The 23,863-nt window shown below is 28.6% G+C and overlaps 2 protein-coding genes across 5 annotated transcripts; one reads left to right on the top strand and one right to left on the bottom strand.

Moving 5' to 3' along the window:
- Positions 1-2,402: 2,402 nt before the first annotated feature.
- Positions 2,403-10,977, top strand: LOC111297689 (uncharacterized). 2 transcript variants are annotated; one of them, XM_089740929.1, is made up of 5 exons: positions 2,403-3,369; positions 5,211-5,407; positions 6,422-6,456; positions 8,594-10,506; positions 10,622-10,977. In XM_089740929.1, exons 1-5 carry the CDS (start codon positions 2,457-2,459, stop codon positions 10,975-10,977), a joined length of 3,414 nt encoding a protein of 1,137 aa, XP_089597055.1. In that variant the 5' UTR covers positions 2,403-2,456. The 2 variants fall into 2 exon arrangements, with proteins under 2 accessions (XP_089597055.1, XP_089597054.1); XM_089740928.1 differs by lacking the exon at positions 6,422-6,456 and having other exon boundaries at positions 5,211-5,354; positions 8,653-10,506.
- LOC111296526 (dihydrolipoyllysine-residue acetyltransferase component 1 of pyruvate dehydrogenase complex, mitochondrial-like) lies at positions 6,151-18,247 on the bottom strand. Of its 3 annotated transcripts, XR_016326031.1 has the most exons (8): positions 18,062-18,247; positions 17,925-17,969; positions 17,747-17,818; positions 16,822-16,891; positions 16,270-16,660; positions 14,758-14,833; positions 14,621-14,683; positions 6,151-6,494 (listed from the first exon to the last, which is right to left on the bottom strand). XR_016326031.1 is itself a non-coding variant. In XM_089740930.1 (5 exons), the coding sequence occupies exons 3-5, from the start codon at positions 17,803-17,805 to the stop codon at positions 16,427-16,429; spliced, it is 363 nt and encodes a 120-aa protein (XP_089597056.1). In that variant the 5' UTR covers positions 17,806-17,818; positions 17,925-17,969; positions 18,062-18,247; the 3' UTR covers positions 16,082-16,426. The 3 variants fall into 3 exon arrangements, 1 of the variants encoding a protein (XP_089597056.1); XR_016326030.1 differs by lacking the exon at positions 6,151-6,494 and having other exon boundaries at positions 14,201-14,683; XM_089740930.1 differs by lacking the exons at positions 6,151-6,494; positions 14,621-14,683; positions 14,758-14,833 and having other exon boundaries at positions 16,082-16,660.
- Between the last annotated feature and the right edge of the window lie 5,616 nt (positions 18,248-23,863).

The following is a 23,863-nucleotide window of genomic DNA, read 5'->3' as shown; positions in this document are numbered from 1 at the left end:
ACGATATTGTATTTTAAAATTTTAAAATTATTTTTTTCAATATTGAATATTATCAATGATCAATTATCCTAATATAATTTATATCTCTTAGAAAAATATATATAATTTATATTTATATTTATATAAAAGAATGACTGCCTGAAATTTCATACAAGCCCATGGCGTAAAACGCGGAGTCAAGGAGAAATGACTAGTTGGGTCTCACAAAGTATGCAAGTCCAATAAATACAAAGAAAAAGAGAAAAAGATATATTGGTTTTAGATATGCTTTGTAAAAGGAGATCAAAAGCAAATAAGAGGGCCCAAAATCAAAAGCTTGACTCATTTTATTTATTGTGAAGACCAAGACCGTTGGTATCAATTACCTGGTGATATCAAATTCATCCAAAGATTTATAAAAGTACTAGACTACCTGTTTAGTAATAAAAATTGACATTTCGTTAAAAAAAAAAAACTCTTTGAAAAGAAAAAATAATTTAAAAATGGCCTATTTAGGTAATAAATACTTTTAATTTTCCTTACCTTAAAAAAGTAGTGGTTACAAATTAGGAGGTTTTACACCCAGGCTCAATTATTTAACAACCCAAGTATGATAATAAAGTAATCAAATTCAACATATAATATTAAAAGATCGAAACGCAGTTAGAAGAAGACCTTACTGTTTTTTGAAACCATACAAATTCACATGTTAATGTCGTAATAATAATAGTGGTTGCTTTGATTTCCGAAAAAAATAATAGTGGTTGCTTTGATTTGGTAAGGTTTAGATTAATTCTTGCTCTTGCAACAAAGTCAATTGCTTTTCTGACTTCAAAATTTCTTAGTCAGGTCAATTGGAGAGAGAATTGCTTGCATTAGGTGGAATCATTTGCAATATATATATATATATATATATATATATATGATAATATTAAGTTTAACACGATCACGTAAGATTAAAATTATATGAAAAAATATGTGAAAGTGATATTATTTAAAGTTTTGACAAAAATTTTATGTGGATTTGACAACAACAAAAAAAGTATTTTATATTTGATTTATCAAAATAAATTTGATATGAAAACTTTCATATTTTATACGTATATTGACATAATACAAATATATGAATTACTAAATCTATTTTAGACCATATAAATAAAAAATTTAATAGAAGTACCATATTTCAATATACTCATGTGGGGCGAAGAAAATTCATTAAAAATTAATTTTTTTATAGGATGTTACTTTATGGGTGGGTAGCTTTTTCTTAATAAGATTAAAAAAGTTTTTTTAAAATCTTAAATTTATATTGTTATTCTATTTTAACTTTGGATTTAATGTAAATTTACCAATTGATTAACTCATGACTGCAACTCAATCACGTTACCATTAGTGTGTGTGTATATCTATATATATATATATATATATTTATATATATTCACAATTTTAGTTTAAAAATAAATTTAAATTTATTTAGCAAAAAAAATTTAGATTGTATTGTATCCTAACAACATTATCATCATTATTACCTTAGAAATTTTTTTTTATAAAATTATAATCGATTTAACGCTTTTCATTATAAATTAAAAATTAGTTACAGATAGATGTGGTGATGACACATGTTCATAAGGGTCATAGAAAGATTTAATTTAATTTTTATGGGTACTTTTGACATTTTATGAAAGATATTGGGAGTTGTATTTTGGACTTATTTTAAGATGTTGAATAAAATTTTTATTATGTTTGAGCTCTTATTATGGTTTTTTTTCTTATTATAAATATAAAATTATGCTTTATGTTTTTATTTATTTTATGTGTTAATTTTAAATTTTTATAATTTAATTTATCTCTATTTTATTTTATAAAAATAATTTAATAATTAAATTAATTTTATTTTTTTAGATTATGACACACTTGATATGTGAGTGAAGAAGAAAATATTTTGATAAAAAAAGGAAGTTAGCTAATAAAAGATGTTACTCGATGTATTGGATGTGTAGTTTTTTTTTTTTTTTTTTTTTACAAAAACAAATTCAAAACATAAGTATTTGTGCCTACATATTATTATTATTATTATCATCATCATCATCATCTTAAAATTTAAGTAATTTCATTAATTAAATTGATTCCACCTGCTTTAAAAATAACATAGATTACTATATTTTCTCCAAGAAGAGAGATGCAGCATTACTATTTTGCAACAATCTCGCGTAACACGTGGAGTCATGGGGCCTAATAAAGCGTACAAGACAAGGAATAAAAAGAAAGAAAGAGATAGAAAAAAAAAAAGAAAAAAGAAAAAAAAAAGATGCTAAAATATAAATTAATTTCAAAGTGAAAAGTTTCACTCGTTTATTTATTGTGAAGACGAAGACCATCGAACGACTTTCCTGTCTAAGTCTAGTTGATTCTATATTTAACTATTACTTTGAGCAGACTTCCTCAAACCATCCTGCATTTCATCAATTCCCACAGCCATGGACATGAGAAAATTCCATTTTCTGTCGTCAGCTTTAATGTTCATTCATTGTTTGATGATTAGTTACGCCATGAGTGTGAGGAACCTTACGACAGATCAATATGCTCTTCTCGAATTTAAACACCGAATCGTTGATCCTCACAATATCTTAGCAAACAATTGGACCAACGCTACCTCTGTTTGCAACTGGATTGGTGTCTCTTGTGCTTCTAAGCATAGGAGAGTCAACGCTTTGAATCTTCCCAACATGAATCTTATAGGAACTGTTCCTCCACAATTGGGAAATCTGTCGTTCTTAGTATCTCTTGATTTGAGTCACAACAATTTTTATGGGCATTTACCGACAGAGTTGGGGCAATTAAATCGTCTGAAACTCATAGAATTAAGCTTCAATTTTTTTAGTGAGGAAATTCCCTCATGTTTTGGGAGATTAAATAAAGTTTTATATTTGAGCCTCCGGTGCAACAATTTGACAGGTACAATCCCTCAATCACTAGCTAAAATGTCCAACTTGGAAATCTTGGACTTGAGGCAGAATCTCGTTCAAGGACACATTCCATCCGAGATAAGTAATCTTCTAAATCTAAAGATACTTCGTCTGGCATTTAACCAACTTTCTGGTTCTGTTCCTTCAGTCATTTATAACATTTCCTCCCTACACGTGATTTCTCTTGGATCTAACAGTCTATCTGGCAGTTTACCTGAAGATATATGTCGTCATCTTCCCAATCTTGAGGCACTTTACTTGGCCTTAAATGAGTTTTCTGGTCAAATTCCATCAAGTATAGATGAATGCAGGTGTCTTCAAAATTTAACTTTAGCCTTCAATAGATTCAGTGGCAGCATTCCAAGGAGTATTGGAAATTTAACGAGGCTCAAAGTGCTACTCTTGGAGGAAAATAATTTGGAAGGTAAGATTTTTATTTTTATTTTTTGCCTTTGATAATTTTCTTTTATCAAAACAGTTCGTTCTTAAATTTTAAATGCAAAATATTTAATTTGTCACTAATTTTGTCGAACTAATTATATAGTGAAATATTGTTCAAACTAACACTCCCTAAGTTACGCGACTGAATATAGCTTTACGCTGACCAAGACTCCAACAATGCACACAAAAGAAATTAGGAAAAACTAAAACATATATATCTGTTTATATAATTAATTTAGGCTATTTTGACCAAAACTTGACCATCCTAGAGGTGTCATGTGGTACTCCTCTTTTTTTTTTTTCCTTCTTTTTTTTTTAAATTTTAATAATTATTTTTTGAAAGATTAAAATTTTCTTTTTCTTTTTAATTTTTTTGTTTTTCTTTATTTCCTTATTTTTAAATATTTAATAACTATTTTTAAAAAATTTAAAATTTTAAAGGTGAGACCCACTTTGTATCAAGATTGTTTTTCCTCTTTGTCATTTTTACCATTTTATTTTTTTCCAAAATTTTAACTTATAATTTTTTACATATTTAATTTTTATGTAGGAACTACCTAATATCAAGGGTACATCACATGTTTGATTTTTTATTGATAAGAATTACAAAACAATCAATATCCACTATATTTGTATCCATCTCGATTTAATATGAGAGGTTTTGGAAAAAATCAATAGCGAATAAATTTAAGTCGAATTTTTTTATAGAAACAAGGGACATGTCAAAATCAAATTTATGATACTTTGCATCAAGCCATCCTATGATATATATATATATATATATATATATATACACACATATATAAATAAATATTTTATTACCTATTTAATTATATATATTCACTGGTTTTTTTATTCAAAGCTTGATATTAAGTGGGTTTCCACGTAAAAATATAAAATAAAATTTTTTTTAATAAAATATATTGTGAGAATAAGAAGCTAATTTATATGTCAATGTGCCACTCTCATTTGAATTTTTTTATCTTTTACCTTTTTTTTTTGTGCTTTGTTTAAAATTAGGTAAAAAAATTTTAAAAAATCAATGAACAGGGATGAAAAAATAAAAAAATTTTAATCCGAGACAATGTGTGGTATCCACCTAATTAAATTAAAATTGAGAAAAAGGTAAAATAAAATAAGCATTCAAAATGTAATCTATTATTATTCTATATAAAAGTAAAATCATATATTAAACTATTAACAGAAATTAAAATATTTTTAATTAATTATTCAAGAATATTACTTACTTTTGTACTGAACTCAACTTTTTGCTTTAATGATCAAGTAAAGCCTAAGATCAGGCTTGATTGTCTAGTTGCTGTGGGATTTCGTCGTGATAGCTGTGGGAACTTAGGTTCCAATTTGATTCAACGGAAATAATTCAAATGGGATAAGTAATTTTATAAACCAAAAGATATCTCTTGGACATTTTATTATTTAGGCTCTGTTTGATCATAATATTTTTTTTTATTCCTATTTGTTTTTGTTTTTGCAAAAAGTAATAGAAAAAAAAACCTAAAATAGAGTAAATTACATCATATTCATGATTTTTGTATATATAACAAAAATTAAAAAATAACTAAAAAATAAAAATTAATAGAATGATCAACATGAAAATAGTCACATTTGGTTTTCTTTTATGCTTTCTCATTTTGACTCAAACTTTTAGTATTGATGAAATTAATTATTCCTTCATATTTTAAACATTGAAGAAATTAGGGGTTTCCTGTGTAATTGACTTTTATTGCATTTTAAATAACCTCAATATTATTGAAATGTTTAGAAAGTGGATAGTTTTATAATAAAGTTGTTTTTCCTTTGCAGGTGAAATTCCATGGGAGATTGGGAATCTTATTTCATTGGAGAAATTAGTTGCATCATCTATGCAGTTAAGTGGATTGATTCCACATTCCATCTTCAACATTTCTTCTTTGAAAGCAATTAGTCTTGCCAACAATAGTCTATCAGGTAATTTCATTATAAACATTTCATTACTTTTATATTTAAAATTATTTACTTTAGTTTAAAAAAAGGTTTAGTTTAGGATTATAAAACAAATAATCATAAAATTATAAAAACTGTTAAACAAATGAAGTGTCATTGAAAGGCTTGAGAAATGTTTTTCAAACCTTTTTTATCTTATTAAAATCAAAAACTGTTTCCAATTAAATTAGGGAAAAGCAAAACAGACTCAAAAGAATTTGAAAATCAAACCCGAAAATGGAAAATTCCATCTTTTGGAAAATATTTATAATTTAAAAAAAAAAACATTTTATGATGGAGTCATGCCCCTAACTAAGATGCGCACCACTTGCTAAGTCTACAAAGTTGGCCAATGTGGAGAAAGGATAGGTACCCAAAACTTGTGATGTAATATGGCTATTATTTATTATCCCATAGCAATTATATATGATAAAATTATTTGATTTGTTTTATAATGTAATAAAAAGTAATATTAACGTACTTTGTTACTCCCATATTAATTTAATGCCGATTTAATTTTTTGTTACATCTAACTTAAAGTAGTAATATAATATTTTATATTTTTATATTTATTTATCTGCAAATACTTAAAATCTATTTTTTGTGTAATAGAAAATATATCAATGTATTTCATTAATTTTATATTTATTACTAGTGTGTATCCACGTGGGGTAGTTTTATTGGCAAACACTACCATGGTCGGTAAACAAATAATGAAAGCAAACACCACTATCCCTTGCCATGACAAAATCACCATCCACCTTTGCCATGACATCTACCATATCATTCAGCTTTTTAAAAAATTTTTATCAAACTGGATGCCCCAATTGATCTCCAAAGCATCACAATTTCAAAAAATATAGACAACAACTTTCATGGTCGATGGTTCTTTTTACATAGGGGCACTTCCATATCCCAAAAGCATACAAATAGCAAAACGCTAAAACTCCCAACATTAACCTCATAACCACTATCATATCCTTCTAGAAAAGCTCTATTTCGACAACGAATATCTTCATCTCATAAGTGCTCTTGAACATTGGAAACTAGAGTTGTCTTTATCTGGCGAGACTTGCGATTGGATCTTGTCCAATATTTTGCCTTAACTTTTTTTCCTTCTTTTACCTGCTCGAATAGTAGTAAAAAGGTGAAATTTTTCTTCAACATTGAAAAGTTTCTCAGCGTCTAGATCACTATTGCTCATAAGCTCAATAGAAACTACTAACCAAGTTCCAGAGATAATAACATACTTTCTTGGACAAAACTTACATAAAGTTTTCTAGGTGAAGTTTGTAAAATTTTTTCTTAAAAATGATTTAATAAAAACTTTAATAAAAAAATAAAAACAGATAGATTGATAGAATTTAATGTGAAGATCAATAATATGTAAAAAAAAAATTATTAAAAAAATTATTTTTAATTTAAATTTGATCAATATTTATTTAACGGTAAAAATTTTTATAAATATTTTTACTAAAAATGTCTATATAAAAAAATATAAATTTTTTTAAAATTTTTTCAAATTTTGCATACTTGATCTATGTAACAAGATATTTTAATCGATCAGTTTTGATTTTCGATTTTAATTTTTATTTAATCATTTTTGGTTAAAAACTTCATAAATTTTACTTAAAGAATTTCATCTAAGTCTTTCCCTACTTTCTTTGCTTTCAAAAGTCAAAAGAACCATATTCTCACCCATTATAGTGACAGAACTATCATCGAAGTTCTCTGACAAGATTTGATCAATGGCATTTGCAGTATCAGAATATCTAACTATCCCAACAGCATTCCATTGTAATCCAACCAAATCTAAATTTTCAGGAATGTATTCAAGGATGTTAAGCCATTTTAAAACCTCTTCTTTTTGACCATCTGATACAATGTTATCCTTTAACTGAGTGCATTTGACAGACATATGAACCACCTCTGCATAAGATCGTTCATCTCTAAAGTCTTCTATGCAGCTTACACCTTTTTCCATGTGGTGAGTGGTGGGGTTAGAACTAGCAGGAGACCTTTGATCATTCCTTGCCATTTGAACATATAGAGTGGAGTAACTCAGGAGCTAACCATTTAGAAATTTGACAGCCCTCAATGCATCCCGTAGATCAAGATAATGGACAAAATCATCTAAGACATTTTTGGCTCTCTTTTGATTTTTTAGGACATAAAAATCACCCACCCTCCCACATCTGACAAAACATTGCTTGAGATTAAAGAGACTACATCGTAGAAAAATTCCATCAACAAACAGTGTAACCAAATTTTTTCTCCCAAGGTAATGCTCTTATGTGGCCTTCATAGTATCCAAGAAGAGCTTTTTGACTTACCTTTACTTCACCCTCTAAATCGGACTAAGGCAAGGCTTTTCACCCTGTAATAATTGTGTAATCGAAAGCATCATTTTAAAATCTTTTTCATTAGTTTCACATTTTTTGTCATCATATTACTGAATTTTTTATTGTAGTAGGAAGATGTATACAGTATTACTCCAACATATCTCAAATGAACCTCCTCTGGTAGAGCATTCGTAAGGTTCTATCTAACCTTAGGGAAGAAAGAAAGTGATTTTCAAACTAAAAAGAGTACATGTACTTTTAACAATCTTTGAATAGAATCTTTGTAGTTATCTCTTTTATTATGCATATGGTCTAAAATGAAAGAAATTTTATCATTTCTCTTGAGTCTTTTTTCCTAAAATGGCATAGATAAAAATTTTAATTTATTTCCAAATATTTACACTTTCTCAAAGAAATTAATGTAAATATATTTTTATTTTTTATTTTCTTCATTTTTGTCTTGTTTCTTTTTCTTTAATGAACAATTTCATCATCCAAAATTTCTTTAATCTTTTTATCATTAAAGCAATTGAGATAAGTTAAAGAAATAAAATTCTCACATAAATGGAAAACATTTTAAGCATATACTAGAAACCTTAATAATATTTTCTTTTCTCCCTACCTTTCTTCTATCTTCATTTTTCTTTTTCTTTTCCTTTTTCCTCTTTTTTACTTTATTATACGTAAGCATGGAGCCTTCTAATCATTATAAATATGAAAAATATTTATAAACTATATATACATTCCAGATCATCAAACAAGAAAAACTTGAAGTTGTTTCATATTTATAATTTTTTCATGTTTCTCCTCACTCATGTTCGTATATGTAAGCATTGCATTCACTTCAGCTTGCATCATAGATTCATGAAAAACACAACAAAGCAAAACAATTAATTTATTTCTTGTATGGAAAGTTGAAAACTTATTTTTTCTCATTTTAGGTAAATTACCATACATGAGCTCTGCTTCAAATCTTGAGCAGCTTTACTTATGGGGGAATAATCTCAGTGGAAATATTCCTGACTCTATCTCCAATGTTTCTAAGCTCAGAGGCCTAGATTTAGATAGAAACTCATTCTATGGCCTTATTCCAAATACACTTGGGAATTTGAGGTTCCTTGAGATTTTGAACCTTCCGTCGAATGATTTGACCACCAAAATTTCAACTCATGGGTGGAGCTTTCTCTATTCCTTGGCAAATTGCAGGTATCTAAGAATTTTGGACCTATCATTCAACCCATTGAATGGAATTCTTCCAACTTCTATCTCAAATCTTTCCACATCACTTCAAAAATTATTGGTCGTTGATTGCAAAATTAGAGGCAGCATTCCCATGGAAATTGGTAGCTTAAGCAACGCTATATTGTTAGACCTTTCTTCTAATAAATTGACTGGACCTATTCCAACAACAATAGGAAGGCTAAAAAATCTCCAACTTTTGAATCTTTCTGGGAATAAGTTACAAGGCTCTATCCCACACGATCTTTGTGGTTTGGAGGGATTGTACAAATTATCATTGGGTGCTAATGAGCTTGATGGACCTTTACCGACATGTTTGTGTGATTTGACTTCTCTGAGACATCTATACTTGTTCTCCAACAAATTGTATTCGCAAATACCTTTAACTTTTTGGAGCCTTAAAGATATCTTAGAAGTGGACTTTTCATCAAACAATCTTAGCGGCTCACTTCCACTTGACATTGGAAATTTGAAGGTACTTATCTCTTTGAATTTGTCAAGGAATTTATTATCAAGTGATATTCCGTCCACAATTGGAAGTCTCTATGATCTACAGGTTTTGAATCTTTCTAGAAATAGATTACAAGGCCCTATTCCAAAATCATTGGGTCACTTGATAAGTTTGAAAAGCTTGGATTTATCTAACAACAATCTCTCTGGAGTCATTCCCAAGTCTTTGGAAAAACTTTATGATCTCAATTATTTTAATGTGTCTTTCAATAGATTGGAAGGAGAAATACCAAGTGAAGGGCCCTTTTTGAACTTCACAGCCAAATCATTCATGAAAAATTATGCACTATGTGGTTCACCTAGACTACAAGTCTCACCTTGCAAAAATAAAATCCATCCAAAATTCAAGAAGACCGCTCTTCATGCTTTGAGGTATGTTTTACCAACATTTGCTTCAATAATAATAGTTGTAGCTGTCATAATTGTCTACAAAAAAGGGCAACGGGGGAATATGAATTTGGCAATGGTTAACGATTTAATTCCTCTCAAGAAAAGGAGAAGAATTTCGTATAATCAACTATTGCAAGGGACTGGTGGATTTAGTGGGAATAACTTACTTGGTTCAGGAAGTTTTGGCTCTGTATACAAAGGAATACTTTCAGATGGAACAGAAGTCGCAATAAAAGTTTTCAATTTGCAAATAGATGAAGCATTTAAGAGTTTTGACATTGAATGTGAAGTGATGAGCAATATCCTTCATCGCAATCTTGTCAAGGTTATTACTTGTTGTTCAACTATTGATTTCAAAGCCATAGTGCTTGAGTTCATGCCTAATGGGAGCCTTGAGAAATGGTTATATTCTTACAATTATGTATTGGATATCCTACAAAGAATCAACATAATGATAGATGTCGCATCGGCATTAGAATACCTCCATTTGGGACATCCGATTCCTATAATCCATTGTGACCTAAAACCAAGTAATGTCTTATTGGATGAGGACATGGTTGCACACGTGGGGGATTTTGGAATTGCCAAGCTATTGGGAGAAGGAGATTCCATCAAACAAACAATGACACTAGCTACTGTTGGCTATATGGCACCAGGTGATTTTTTCATTTTTTTTTAATTTTTTCTCTATTCCAAGACGAGTAGATATTAGTATTTTATCATTTTATTGCATGAGATCGTTTTAATGATTCAATTATATTTAAAATACAGAATACGGATCGATGGGAATTATTTCGACAAAAAGTGATGTTTATAGCTATGGTGTTCTATTAATAGAGACTTTCACAAGAAAGAAGCCCACAGATGAAATTTTCGTTGGTGAAATGAATATAAAGCATTGGGTGAAAAGGTCATTATCAAATGAGATAATTGGTGTAATAGATTCTAGTTTAGTGCAAGAAATGGATGAATATTTTGTTATTAAAGCAAATTGTATATCATCTATTATGAGATTAGCTTTGGATTGTTCAACTGAATTACCTGAAGATAGATTAGATATGAAGAATGTTGTATCCATGCTGAAGAATATCAAAAGAGAATATCTAAATAACATTACGCAGGATTAATTACTATGGTAAGAAATGCAATTATATATAGTTTAAGCTTATATAAAAGTACATAGTTTTATATTTATCTAATTTTTTTAAGAAGGTATTCCGTTAAGCTTTATATATATATATATTTGCAGGTTAAGGTTACTACTACCATAATATGTATTTGGGTTCAATAATCAAGGTACTTTCACCACTTTTGAATTTTTATCTATATATTTATTTATTAACTTTGAACTCTTTATTAAAGTAATTTTTTCTTAGTAGCATTTTAAATTTTACAGTAAAACTAGAGTTTTAATTGCATTAAATCATTAAAAGAGTTTAAATAATTATGAGATTTGCATAGCCGGTGAATTTCAATAACTTCTATGTCTAAGTAAGGAAGCATGGTAGTTGTAAACATATAAAAAAGATTTTCTTGATTAATAAATAACCTTTTCACCTGGATGTGTGGTTACATGTACAGGAAATTAGGCTCATTTTGTATATTTGTGTTTTCTTTTATATTTCTTTTATTAAATTCATATTATTTCTCAATACATATAATTAATTTATATACGTTATGTATGATTAGAAATAACATATATATAGATTATAATTTTTATATAATTAACCATAACATAAATTATAATGAAGAGAGCCAGTAAGTTAAATTAATTTTTATTTACTTACGTTATTTATTAATATAATCATCGATTAGGAATACCTTTTTGTTATAACTCTTTTTTATTTGAAGGATAATAATAACAACAAGCTATTTTATTTTGTTTGTTGAACACTGAAATATATAGCTTTTTTTTTTTTTTTTGCTTAATATGCAAAATATGTTTTATTTATTTTGATAAATTAACTATATTAGTTGCTATTTAACGTAGATTTTAATTACAATATTGTTAGTATTGAACACATATTTACATAATTAAAATAATATTCATATACGAATTTACCATATAACTTATATATTTATTGACATTAAACAATTTTAAAGATAAAAGTATGTAATGACTTTACCTAAAAGTGAATATCAATTTATTAATTATTTGCTTTGATAAAATAGATGTTATTAATCACATAAGCCATTATTGAATTTCTATTGATTCAGTTTCCTATAGATTTATAATTTTAAGCTTTTGAAATGTTTAGAGTTAGTCAATCATCATTTGTACCTACTCATCTAAGTTTATAAATTATTGTCTCTTATTTTTATATGGTATGATGTTATTAATTTATCAATTATCAGTGTGGGCATTTTTTTTCTCTTATTCAGAAACCAATTTAATAAGTATGATGAAAAAGAATAATAATAGAGGTAGGTGCAAGCTTCTTGAAGTTCATCTTTTTTTCTTGCACTTGATTATTGTTAGAAATTGATTTTCAAAATATGAACGCAAGCTTCTTGTCCAAAAAATAAATAAATAAATAATAAAAAAAGGGAACTGATGAAAGTTTTGTAACTTTATTGCAGCATGTAACTTATGAATTCAGCGTGGAATAGATTGTCCTGTTTCTTCTCTTTTTGTGATTGCATGAAGCTTGAGTGAGAGATTTATGGTGTGTTTGTGAATTGGAAGTTCACCTTCCAATGGCGTGGAATGTCTAAGAAAGTTCATGAAATCATGGCCAAAAGCGGTGTGGTGTTTCTTCTTGAGAAATGCGATAATTTTTCTTGCAATGACTTTTTATTTTTATTTTCTTTTAGAGGAACATTAGAGTGATATGTTTTATTTGGAATCCATAGTTTTATTGAATCATATTTTGGAAATAAACGATGCAAAGTTTATTTAACTTGATGCCAATGGTTTTCCTGTTACTTTATTCTATGAAGGTGTCAATATTTTTTATTCAATAAATGGTGAGTAGCTAAAATACAAGTAACTCAAGTAAGAACATATGATATAATTGTTTATATTTTTGAATTCAGAAAGTTGTCAATTTTTTCTCATTTTAGAAGAATTAGTTTTTTTTCTTGATATACTTGAAGTTAAATAGTCCAAAGACATATTTTGCTAAAATGTTTTGGTGTACAAAAATTACTAATCATTTTTCTATAAATTTCCTCCTGTTTTCATTTGTCAATTATTAATTTTCTATACAATTATTTAATAAATTGAAAACAAATCTTTGAAAGGAAAAATGTCAATGTCGTCACCTGGTTTAAAATAAAAATTGTTAATTAAAATATCACTATTTTTTTTACATAAATGATAGGGAGAAGAAAAAGCATAAAATTAATGATTTTGAAAATAATGTGAATTTTTTGTATTTTTTTAATTAATGATTTGAAAACAACGTTTAAAAAAAATTAGAAATAAAATTTATTCAAAAAAAACTTTTGATATCCTTAGTAACTAATGAGTTTGATTAAAAATAGGTAGGAAAAGAAAAGTTATACAAATTATATATATTAATTCCAGTTTTTTCATATTTTATTTAATTAATTATTTGAAAATAAACTTTTGAAATAAAATTATATTTTATTAACTAATGCCTTGAAAATAAGATTTTGAAAGAAAAAAAAACGAATTAATTTAATTTAGAAAACTTTTCATATTTCACTAACCATTAAATTGAACTAAAATGATGGGGAAATATTCATAAAATCTAAAGTATATTTATTTAAAGATCTTTTCAGTTTGATCAAAGTCTGTATCATCCAATATATTTGGACTTTATTGTCTAAAACGGGCTCAATTTGGATTGCTTGGATCAAGGGCCATTCTCTTAAAGGAGAAACTATTTGGTAGGTATTTGAAACTCAAAATTGTAGTTGAAGTTGCAAAAAACTATCATGGTTGCGTTCAGTTTACAAGCCTAAATCCTAAATCAAAAATATCAAATGCAGAACTAATCCAAACCTTTGAAATTTAATATTTATTTAAATTTAATATCAAACCCAAAAAATTTGATAAAGCATATCAAACTTAAAACAACTTTACCAATATTCAAAGCCTGTGTCTGAGTCCCCAAGCCTTTAATCTAGTGGTTAAAGATATTTGAGGAGACATCGAGAGTCTGATTTTGAATCAGATCTCTCTCTTTTTTTTTATTTGTATTAACATAAGCTTGTGTAGGGATTTTGGTCGCTACAATGGTAGTCTCAAAGGAGGACAGTGATGGCTGACTTGTTGTACTAATCGATCAAGCCATCTTGTTGGTGATGGTAGTGGTGAAATATACTAATTATCAAAAAAAAATGAAAATGGAAAAGGAAAAAGCAAAAAATATATATATAAAAGATAAAAAAAAAGAAGGAAAAGAATAGAAAAGAAACAGACCAAAAGAATGGTAAAACATGTAATTCTGAACTTGCTGACTATCATCTTATATAGTGCAGATTATTTTAAAGATCTAGTTTAACTTAAGTTATATCTATACTGAGGTTTTGATTAGTTAACATATTTAAGGGGCCAGACAACAGGCAGTTTGTGTTCTGTTATTTCCCTAGATTTAAACAAGCTTAAAAGGCAGAGTACATAGGCAATATACCTAACGATCTGGTGTAAAGTAACCAAAATTGAGAAAGCTCAAGCTTATGTTATGTCCAACGCGAGGCTGCTAGGCTTAAAACCGCAGTCATATCACTTACACTACAGAGTAGTGGAGCCAAACAAAGTTGTTAAAATCAACAAAGGGTAGAGGTCAAAAATGAAAGTACCTCTGAGGAGATTGATGAAATGGATTTCTGATCTGCATTTCTTACAATTGGAATCATTAAACCCTGCAATCCAAATAAAATAATATGAAACCCGTTGCTCTATGGAGCCCGAGAACTACATCTTATTGGAAACATACCTTCTCAGTAGCAACTGAAATTGATATGTCAACAGAATCACACTATTATTTCCCCTTTTCTCAACATCCCAATAACCTGCAGTCATTGAAATAGCAAATTTTTTAATAGAAATAAGCCAAAAGAGCCAAAATTTTTGTATGAAAGCTAAATTTAATTGAAGAAAAAGGAATAATGTAATTATTTTCCACTTTATAAAATAGCAATTATTACTGATAAGCTGATGCTGGAAATTTCCTATACACAGTGTGTACACTCGACATAAATGTATGATAAATTAGCAGTCTAAGTGCTCTTCCTGTTTGAAACTTCTTCGATGCAACCATATATTATCAACACAAAACAAGATAAGTCTTTTCCTGTTCGGATGTTAGAGGAGGCTCATAGACCCACCTGGTAATAATATGTGAAAAGAGAAATCCAAAAATATCAGACAAATAGATGAATTGTAATACGTCTTACTAATAACAACATTTGACAGTATAACAAATGCAAAGGTTGTAAAGAACTTATAGCAGTAACAGAGATACATTTCTCTTCAAACTGCTTAGAAAAGAACAAAGAATCAATAATCGGACTTTCCTTGAGCTTAGAAATTTAATTCTCTTCAAAGAACCCAACTATTAACTGAACGAATAAATTAACTACAAATATTAAGGAAAAGCCTTCAGACATTTTGTATTGCAAATAGCATACAGGGACATAAAGGAAGACTGACATGTTCAAATACTTCTATCACAGTTCTAGTGCCTTTATTTAAAACCAACCCTAACATGTTATTAATTCAGATGTATTAATATCAAGTTTATGAAGATATATTGCCCGTATTTAAAACCAACCCTAATATGTCATACATGATAAATAAGTTTTAAATAAATAAATAATAAAAGGAAACCCTCTCAATCAAACCCCTTACTAATCCTATTCAATCAATAATCTGTGATTCTATAATGCAATAGCCATAAAGGCCTGTGTCCTTTTGGTGAACTCAACTTAAAATAAATCACTTGTCAGTGCAACTGATTCGTCAAACTATAACATGCAAACTTTGAACCCCATGTCATTTGAATGTTGCTCCCTCTAACTTCAGCCAAATGCATTCATATAAACCTCCTAATTTGGGCAAAGCTCTTTGCATCATTTTATTTCCATATTCTCCTACACCACCATCTGCCTTTGTCATCAGTTTGGTCATTAGCGCATAAATCTTACCTTTCTTATATTGATGCATGCTTCAATTTTTTATATCAACCTATACATAAATGTATGAATAGGTCATTTTTTCACTATCCAATATTTGGTATAAACATCTGCAGTCACAGGACTTAAGGGATTTTAAGTTTTATCTGACGGCCAATGCAATATAAAGGCACATAGAACATTATTTTAGGAATAAAGATTAAAACCAGTCCATAATGCTCTTCCTATCTTTAAAATAATGACCTAGTTAGAAAAGGTCAAGGCCCAAGTCTATTGCCTTGTTAATTCCCTTATAACTGAACAGTGAAATATACCTTGCGAATTTGAGTATTGGACAGGTCTTCAAAAGAATCTGATTGCTGTGGATGAGCTTTTGACTCAGGCCTTGCTGAAGGAGATTTCTTAGGGCTGATTTGAGTTGATGGTTTTTTCTTCTCAGATGAAGATATCTTGGAAGATCCTTTTCCGGACTTAATTGCAGCCAAAACATCTCCTTTTAGCAAAATACCACGAGGACCTGATGCCTTTAGTGATGATGCATCTAATCCATGTTCTAAGCAACTTAGCTGATGTATTGATCTTTGTACCGGACTTCTGCACTCTAACTTTACTTTTGGATTCATGATGAGTTGTTTCTTGCTTTTTGACAGCTGAACCACTACTAACAGAAGTCTTTACAGCTTCAATATCAACTGGATCTTCAACCTTGCAAAATAACAAGCATTAGTGCCCCATGTGCGTTAAGTCACTACCATTAGCTTGACTTCGAAAAATCCTTTGACTAAATATGAAGGGGTAAATTGCATCAAGTAATTTACAACAAGATATGAAATAAGTCAACGTAAAAGCATATAATGGCGACTTACTGTTACTGCAGTAGGTTTCCCCACAGCCACATCCTTTGAACCTTCTGGAGCCAGTATCTTTGCCAGGTATCTGCACCCAACAATTTCAACAGACAACAGTAAGTTTATATTTAATTAACAGAAATGAACCATAGAAATGAAAGGAATTGCTAACCAAGATCAATCTCAAACCCAAGAAAGCCTTTCTTTTGTTATTAACTCATAAAAAATACCCTTGCTTCTAGATTGAACTATGTTCCACCAGCTTTGCTTGTTCAATTTCATAGGATTCAACTTATTTAGCCACGTAAATACAGCCCTCCAAATTTTTCACACAGCTTCTCTCGATTTGACATCTTATTTAGTAGTACTACTTTTCACTGTTAGTCTTACTAAATATAATGTCTACATATGTGCTTTATGGAAAACTCACGCTTATGCCTGGCATCAATGTTATATACACACACACACACACACACACACACACACATAGACCTTGCTTTTGTTGTTCACTTGGATAGAACTAGGGTCTAATACATGGCCAAGTGTAACTAACATATATGATCATGCTAATATTTCCTTGAAAACAACAAGGTATATATATATGTACATAGACCTTGCCTTTGTTGTTCACTTTGATAGGCTTAGGGTCTAATGCATGGCCAAGTGTAACTAAAATATATGATCATGCTAATATTTCCTTGAAAACAACAAGGTAAATCCATATTAATACCAAAGGTGTTTCTCATCTTAGTGTATATCCAATAAGTCTATAAGCACTATTTTGGAAGACTTACGCCTGATACCTCAATATTTATCATACTTTTGGATGGACATAAAGACAAATGATCAGCTACAGAAATCAAGTTAGTCCGAAGATTACACTATCAATTAATGTCACTTTAGTGCAATCAGCAATAAATTCCAAAGCAAGAAAGAATATTACCTCTTCAAGGCTCTAAAATTCGAGAGTAGCTTTGTCAGTCTAAATCTCACATATAACATCGGCCACTTCTATCTGCCCAACAAAGTTAGGCAAATTGATGTGAACAAGCTTATTATTCACTCTAATAGAAAAACAAAGCATTTTAAAGTGTTTAATAACTTGTGGTAATAAAACTAACCTTGTCCCCTTCTTTTTTCCTCCACTTAAAAATATTACCCTGATTCTATATAATAAAATATGAAAAGGCAAACATAAGCTTTTGCAGTAAAAAAAAGTCAGAAAAGTAGGTTCATATTTTAGCCTAATTTTTCTTACCATTGTTGGAGAGAGTGCTGGCATTCCAATAACAATGTGAGGAGGAAGGTCTAAGGCGTTGACAGTAATAGAACTTGGTTCCTCTTCTTTTTCTGTGTTTCTGACATCCTGATGGGCTGTTTTTTCCTCAACCTCTGATCCACCCTCAAAAGTAGAAGGGATCTTCTGGATATTTTGTTCATCCTCAACCTTGTGAACCCATCCAAATGAGTTTTAACAAATTGGTTATTGCATAGTTGGTACTCAACAAAAAATTATTATTTAAAAAGCAAAAAAAAAAAAAATTCAGATATCAAAAGTTATTCACCATATAAGATGGAAATTTTATTGCTTGAAATTAGAAGTTATTTTTCTACAATTTTGTTGCCATTTATTAGAAAGTTTATGAACATAAGTCCTTATTTATATAGTTGTTATTCTTTAAACTTTTTTGAACTCCAAGAAGCATAAAAAGAAGTGGATAGCTAGCAAAAGTTGGTAAGCAGGGCAGATGCTCATTAGATCAGGATGTAAGAATCCCCAAATGCTAAGCAAGATTGTTTTCTTCTTGAAAAAATTCAAATGGAATCAAATTTTATAGATCCATCAATAGTATGCGACTAAAGGATGCACCAAAGAAAAAATACCTTACTGCAATAGGTTGTCCCACAGGCACATCCTTAGAACCTTCAGGTAATAATGGTATCTTGGCCAAAAACTTGCGGATAAGCACTCCAACCATAAGCAACAGTAAAAGAAAAAAGGATGGTTATGAACTTCACTAATTCAAGTGTGCTCTTTGGTCAATATTAATAAGATGAAACAGCACAAGAAAAGTGTATAAAGGGCTCACATGCAAAAATATAAAGTTGTAAAAGGAAACCAAAAATCCCATATGTGAAGCAAAATTTAGTAATAAATTAGGCCATAGGATTTAACATCAGACACCATAGAAATGGAAAAATAAAAGCAGTAAGAAGCAAAAAAACAGGGTTTACCCTTCTTCCAGACTTTCAAACTTGAAGGTGGTTTTATCTGTCTCTATTTGACATGGTACATTCAAAATGTTAGGTAAGCATCAATGATCAAGAAATAAATCAGGATGATAGAATGAATCAATTAATTCACTACACCTTATCACAAGATTTTTATTTTTGAACAACCATCTTTAATTTACATCAAATTCAGATGCGAAGACCATACAACCTATAGCTTCCATTAGTTTCTTATATAACTCACCTTATCTCCTTCTTTCTTCTTCCATTTTTGCAATGTTACCTTGGCTGTGCACATATGCAAGAAGTAGCACAACCTTCACTATTGGAATAAAGGGAGAAAGTGTATATCATAGTCAAATATTATGAGGCTTAGCATCCCAAAATATATTACCATTGTTGGAGACAAAGCATGCATCCCCAGGACAGTATGCTCAGGAAGGTCTGTAATAACAGAACTTAGTGATAAGCAAGGAACAAATCTTTCGCAAATATCATAATGAAAGAAAACAAGCAAAACCCAACAACCAAGAAAAATGGTAGAAAATATTTACCCTTTTAATAAGTAGACTTGAATCTGGGACCTACTCTGACCCGTCTCCACACTTTTATAGCTAGCTTAAGGCCCAACAGTCACTAATGCATTATGAGACCACAAAATCTATTTAACATATGAAACCAAGAGGTGATACATCCCAATTTGAAGCACTGACATTTTATATGTAAGATGAAGAATATAAGTAAATAGATTTTCAAATAGGTCTTGCACAAAGACAATGTATTGATTCCACATTATGTAACTTGTATTCGTCCATAGACAGAGCTGAGGCAAACATGACAACCTACCTATAACCTAAAGTAGGACCAACTAATTCTATGGCCATGTATTACGTATATTACTGAGGCTAGGCAGTTGAGTGCTCTTCAACCAAGCAGATTTATAACTACTAGAAAATCTAGAATAATGAACCATTCATAAGAATCCTTGTATCCATAATACCAAATATTGCTTTTCGAATTCCTACTGCTCAACAAGCACAATTGTTTATGATGAACAAGACATAGATGTTTCTTACTTCAACTGATACAAAAAATTTCATGAAAGTTTAGCCATGTAAATAGCTCCTTGCCTAGATAAATATCCCTGAGTATATATGAACACATGAAACCGGTGCCCCAGCACTTGCCAAGTGCTAGGTTATGACTCTACTACAAGAAATATCCACAGTGAATAAGTGCTATCATTAGACTCTAATTTATAGATTTGAAATATATATATATATATAGAGAGAGAGAGAGAGAGAAAGAGAGATTAAACAAGGCAAGCTATTCGAGTAGGCAATTTTTTTATGACCGAGATACCTAGCATAAGATCATACTGACTTTGCTAGCGGTTTGAAATAGAAAGGAACGAAAAAGTAAGCAAGTCACTCAGAGCCTCTCTGACAAGACTTTGAAAACTAGATGGGCATATACAAAGAGGGAAATGTTTAATGGTGTCTTTGGATGAGGCATTTGGAGTTGGGGTAAATATAAGAGAGAATTTCAAAATTTGTGAGGAATTTCAAGAGGAAATTTGACCACGTCAAATTCTCTCTTGAAACTCCACCTAAAGAGGTGGTTTTTTAAAATTCCTCCAAATCTCCCATTACTTTACTGCACATGGCCCACCATAAAATACAAAACCCAAAAAACAAAATATTATTTTATTTAACTCTAATATCAATTTTTTTCTTTTTAATATTATTAATAATATCTACACATTTTTACAAATCTAATGATGTTCATATTTCATATTTTTGTACATATGTATTTTATTTTTCTTTTATATTATTTCTTATTTCATCAAATTTCAACAAAATAAAATTTTCTTTTAAAAATATTTATCCAAACAAAACAATTACAAATGTTAACATTTTAAAATGATGTATTTTAAAATATCCTCATTTTAAATTCTTCAAAATTTTAAAATTCCTCGCCCAAACACACAGTAAAAGTAAAGATGTCATATACCTGCAGATGAGAAATGCCGAACTCCAACTTGCAATTTCAAAATCTCATAAAATCAGAAGCCAACCTTATCCTAGAAAAGTGCAAATAATAATCAAATACCAACCTCGAGCATTGATGAAGTACTGTATATTCCAATTACGGTGGATAAAGATTTGGGCCTGCTATGAGGGGAAAAAGCGGTAAGATTCAGAAAGTAAGCAACCCAGCTACATTTGTCCAAATAAAGGCATAATAAACGAAATTGAGTTAACTTTGATGTATCACCATCATTTAGACAAAACTGTATTGGTTTTGGGTTGCAAAAGCAAGAAGGGAAAAACAACACTGACCAAACTCAAACTTCACTTAAAAGTTTTATCCCTTGATATTTCATTGGTTTAAAATTGTGTTACACAAGGAAAAAAATGTTTCCACTCCAAATGCAGAGACAATGTTTAAAGGTGTTAACATAGGTACATGAAGATTAACACAAGTAAAACCATAGCATAAATAACTAATGAATCATGTAAAGCAGTCGTAACAAAATTTACCACTGATAAATCGGAAGTCAACAGAGAAAACCTTAAGCAAGATCCATTTCAGTCTTTGAAAGGGCTCTAAACATTTGTAGTGCTGCAACAGTAAATCAGTAAAAGGACATAAGTAGAACGATATGAACTCATGTAAAGGTGCTACACTTAGCACAAATTAAAGGGCATCATATATAAATAATCAAGAAAAGTCACAATTGAAGACGTATTCCTACCTCATATCAGTAACTTAAAATGCTAAACTGCTATTTTCGCTTGGAAACAAAGGGATATAGGTAGATTGTTTGTAAATGCATTGTGCAGACGTATATAAATGAAAGCGATAAATATATAGCAAGTAGACAGAAATGCATAATGGAACAAAAAAAAAGCCCAATATAAGAACTAAAGATAATACTAATATATATACATGTTTATATAGAAAATGATTTAACAGAAACTTTTTCTTTTTGATAATTATATATCCTTGTAACGTTCAAAGAACATAGTTTCATTTCAAGCACCATTGCAATAAAGTTCTGCATCTAATTTCCATACCAAAATTCTCACAAAACCCCACTCTCAAAATCATTACTTTCTGCAATAAAAGAAAAAATAGATCATTCAAATGCAATTCTGTATTTGATTTCAAAACTAAAATTCTCACAAAGAAAACTAACTCTCAAAATTACTACTTTCATCCAAAAAGATTCAAATCCGATGCAAATCAATGGTTATCACGGCAAGTGGCAAGTACCTAATACAGTTGATAACAAACAGTTCTAAGCATAGAAATAAATGGGAAAAAAAAAAAAAAGAAACAACACCCAGAAAGTGATCTGGGTGAGGCGTTGGAAGAGAGAAAACAAGCTCTAAAGAGAGATGGAGCGGCTTCTGAGAAAACTGGGTTTCTAAGCCGTGAAAGCGCCATTGAAATTGCTCTGAGAAAAAACAAAGTGTGAGAAGAAAAAGCTTTGATTTTATTTAATTTACAGTTCATCAGAGAAGAAGGTTTTGGGTGTTTATTTTTTGACTGATCGATTTAAAAGAAGGATACAAAAAAAAAAAGTTCATTTCTTTAGATCGAAAATGTCCGCGCCATAGTGCATATTGGTCTTCAAGACTACGACTGCACAAAAAAATCTGTTAGTTTTGCAAAATTTATTTTTAAGAAATGTGTTTTAGAAAAAATTTTATAATTTTTTCTGAAAAAACAGATTTTTCGTTATTTAAACGAGTGAATGAAAATTTTTTTTTTGTTATTTGAATTTTTTTTAGATTTTTGTTAAAATAATATTTATATAATTATTAAAATATATTAAATTATTTATTATTAAAATAATTAATACTAAAAATTAATTAGATTTTAATAATAATATTTAATATTATATTATTATATTAATAATAAAAACTAAAACTATTTATATTTTTATATTAATACGTTAATTACTTAAAATAATATTATTAATTTATATAATTATATTAAAATACTCATATTTATTAGTAAAATATTAAAAATATTCATAATATTAAAATAATTATATTTTAGATTGAAAGTATTTATTATTAAATTATATTAAAAATATTATTTAAAGATATTTATTATTAAAATATTAATATAAAGAAATTAGTCAACAAAATATAAAAATAATATATTTTAAATTAAAAATATTAAGAAATAATTAAAAATATGCATACTATTAATATAATTATATAATTATATTAAATAATAAAAATATATATTAAAATAATAAAAATATTATTTATTATTATAATATTTATTATTAAAATAATAATACAATATTATTTATTAGTGTAATATTAAAAATATTTATGGTAATACTATACAAAATGGAAATATTTAAAATTAAAATATCAAAAGGCTTTTAATATTAATATTTTATTTTTAATTAAAATTAAATACAAATATTTTTATTAATATAATTATTTTTTAAATCAAATCAAATCAAGTTCGAGTTTACAATATCATGTCTAAAGTCTAATTTAAGTAGAATTATAAAATATTTAAAATTAAAATATTATAAATCTTTTAATATTAATATTTTAAATTTTTTTTGTAAAATTGAATAAAAATAATTTTATTAATATAATAATATTTTGGGCCGGATAAAATTAAGCTTGAACTTAAAAAATCATATTAAAGGTCCTACTTGAGTAGAATTATGATTACGAATTTGATAAATAGTCTTATTCATAGGCAATTATTTTTTAAAAATTATCTTTCTTTTTCAAAAGGAAAATATAAATTTTTTAAAAAATGATATTATTTTTCATTGACTAGTAAG

This window comes from Durio zibethinus, chromosome 12 (assembly GCF_047325235.1).
Source record: "Durio zibethinus cultivar Kanyao isolate XHJ-2024 chromosome 12, ASM4732523v1, whole genome shotgun sequence".
Taxonomy (NCBI): domain Eukaryota; kingdom Viridiplantae; phylum Streptophyta; class Magnoliopsida; order Malvales; family Malvaceae; genus Durio; species Durio zibethinus.
Note: the sequence above shows the minus strand (reverse complement) of the source record. Positions and strands in the feature narration are given on the sequence as shown.

Excerpts from the sequence above, each read along its gene's own strand:
- LOC111297689 (XM_089740929.1), top strand. The coding sequence starts at position 2,457 with ATGGACATGAGAAAATTCCATTTTCTGTCGTCAGCTTTAATGTTCATT. Across the intron at positions 3,370-5,210 it reads GGAGGAAAATAATTTGGAAG|GTGAAATTCCATGGGAGATT; the intron begins GTAAGATTTTTA and ends TTTCCTTTGCAG. Across the intron at positions 10,507-10,621 it reads TGTTGGCTATATGGCACCAG|AATACGGATCGATGGGAATT; the intron begins GTGATTTTTTCA and ends TTTAAAATACAG.
- LOC111296526 (XM_089740930.1), bottom strand. The coding sequence starts at position 17,805 with ATGTTATATGTGAGATTTAGACTGACAAAGCTACTCTCGAATTTTAGA. Across the intron at positions 16,892-17,746 it reads AATTTTAGAGCCTTGAAGAG|ATACCTGGCAAAGATACTGG; the intron begins GTAATATTCTTT and ends TGTTGGGTGCAG. Across the intron at positions 16,661-16,821 it reads GGAAACCTACTGCAGTAACA|GTTGAAGATCCAGTTGATAT; the intron begins GTAAGTCGCCAT and ends TTATTTTGCAAG.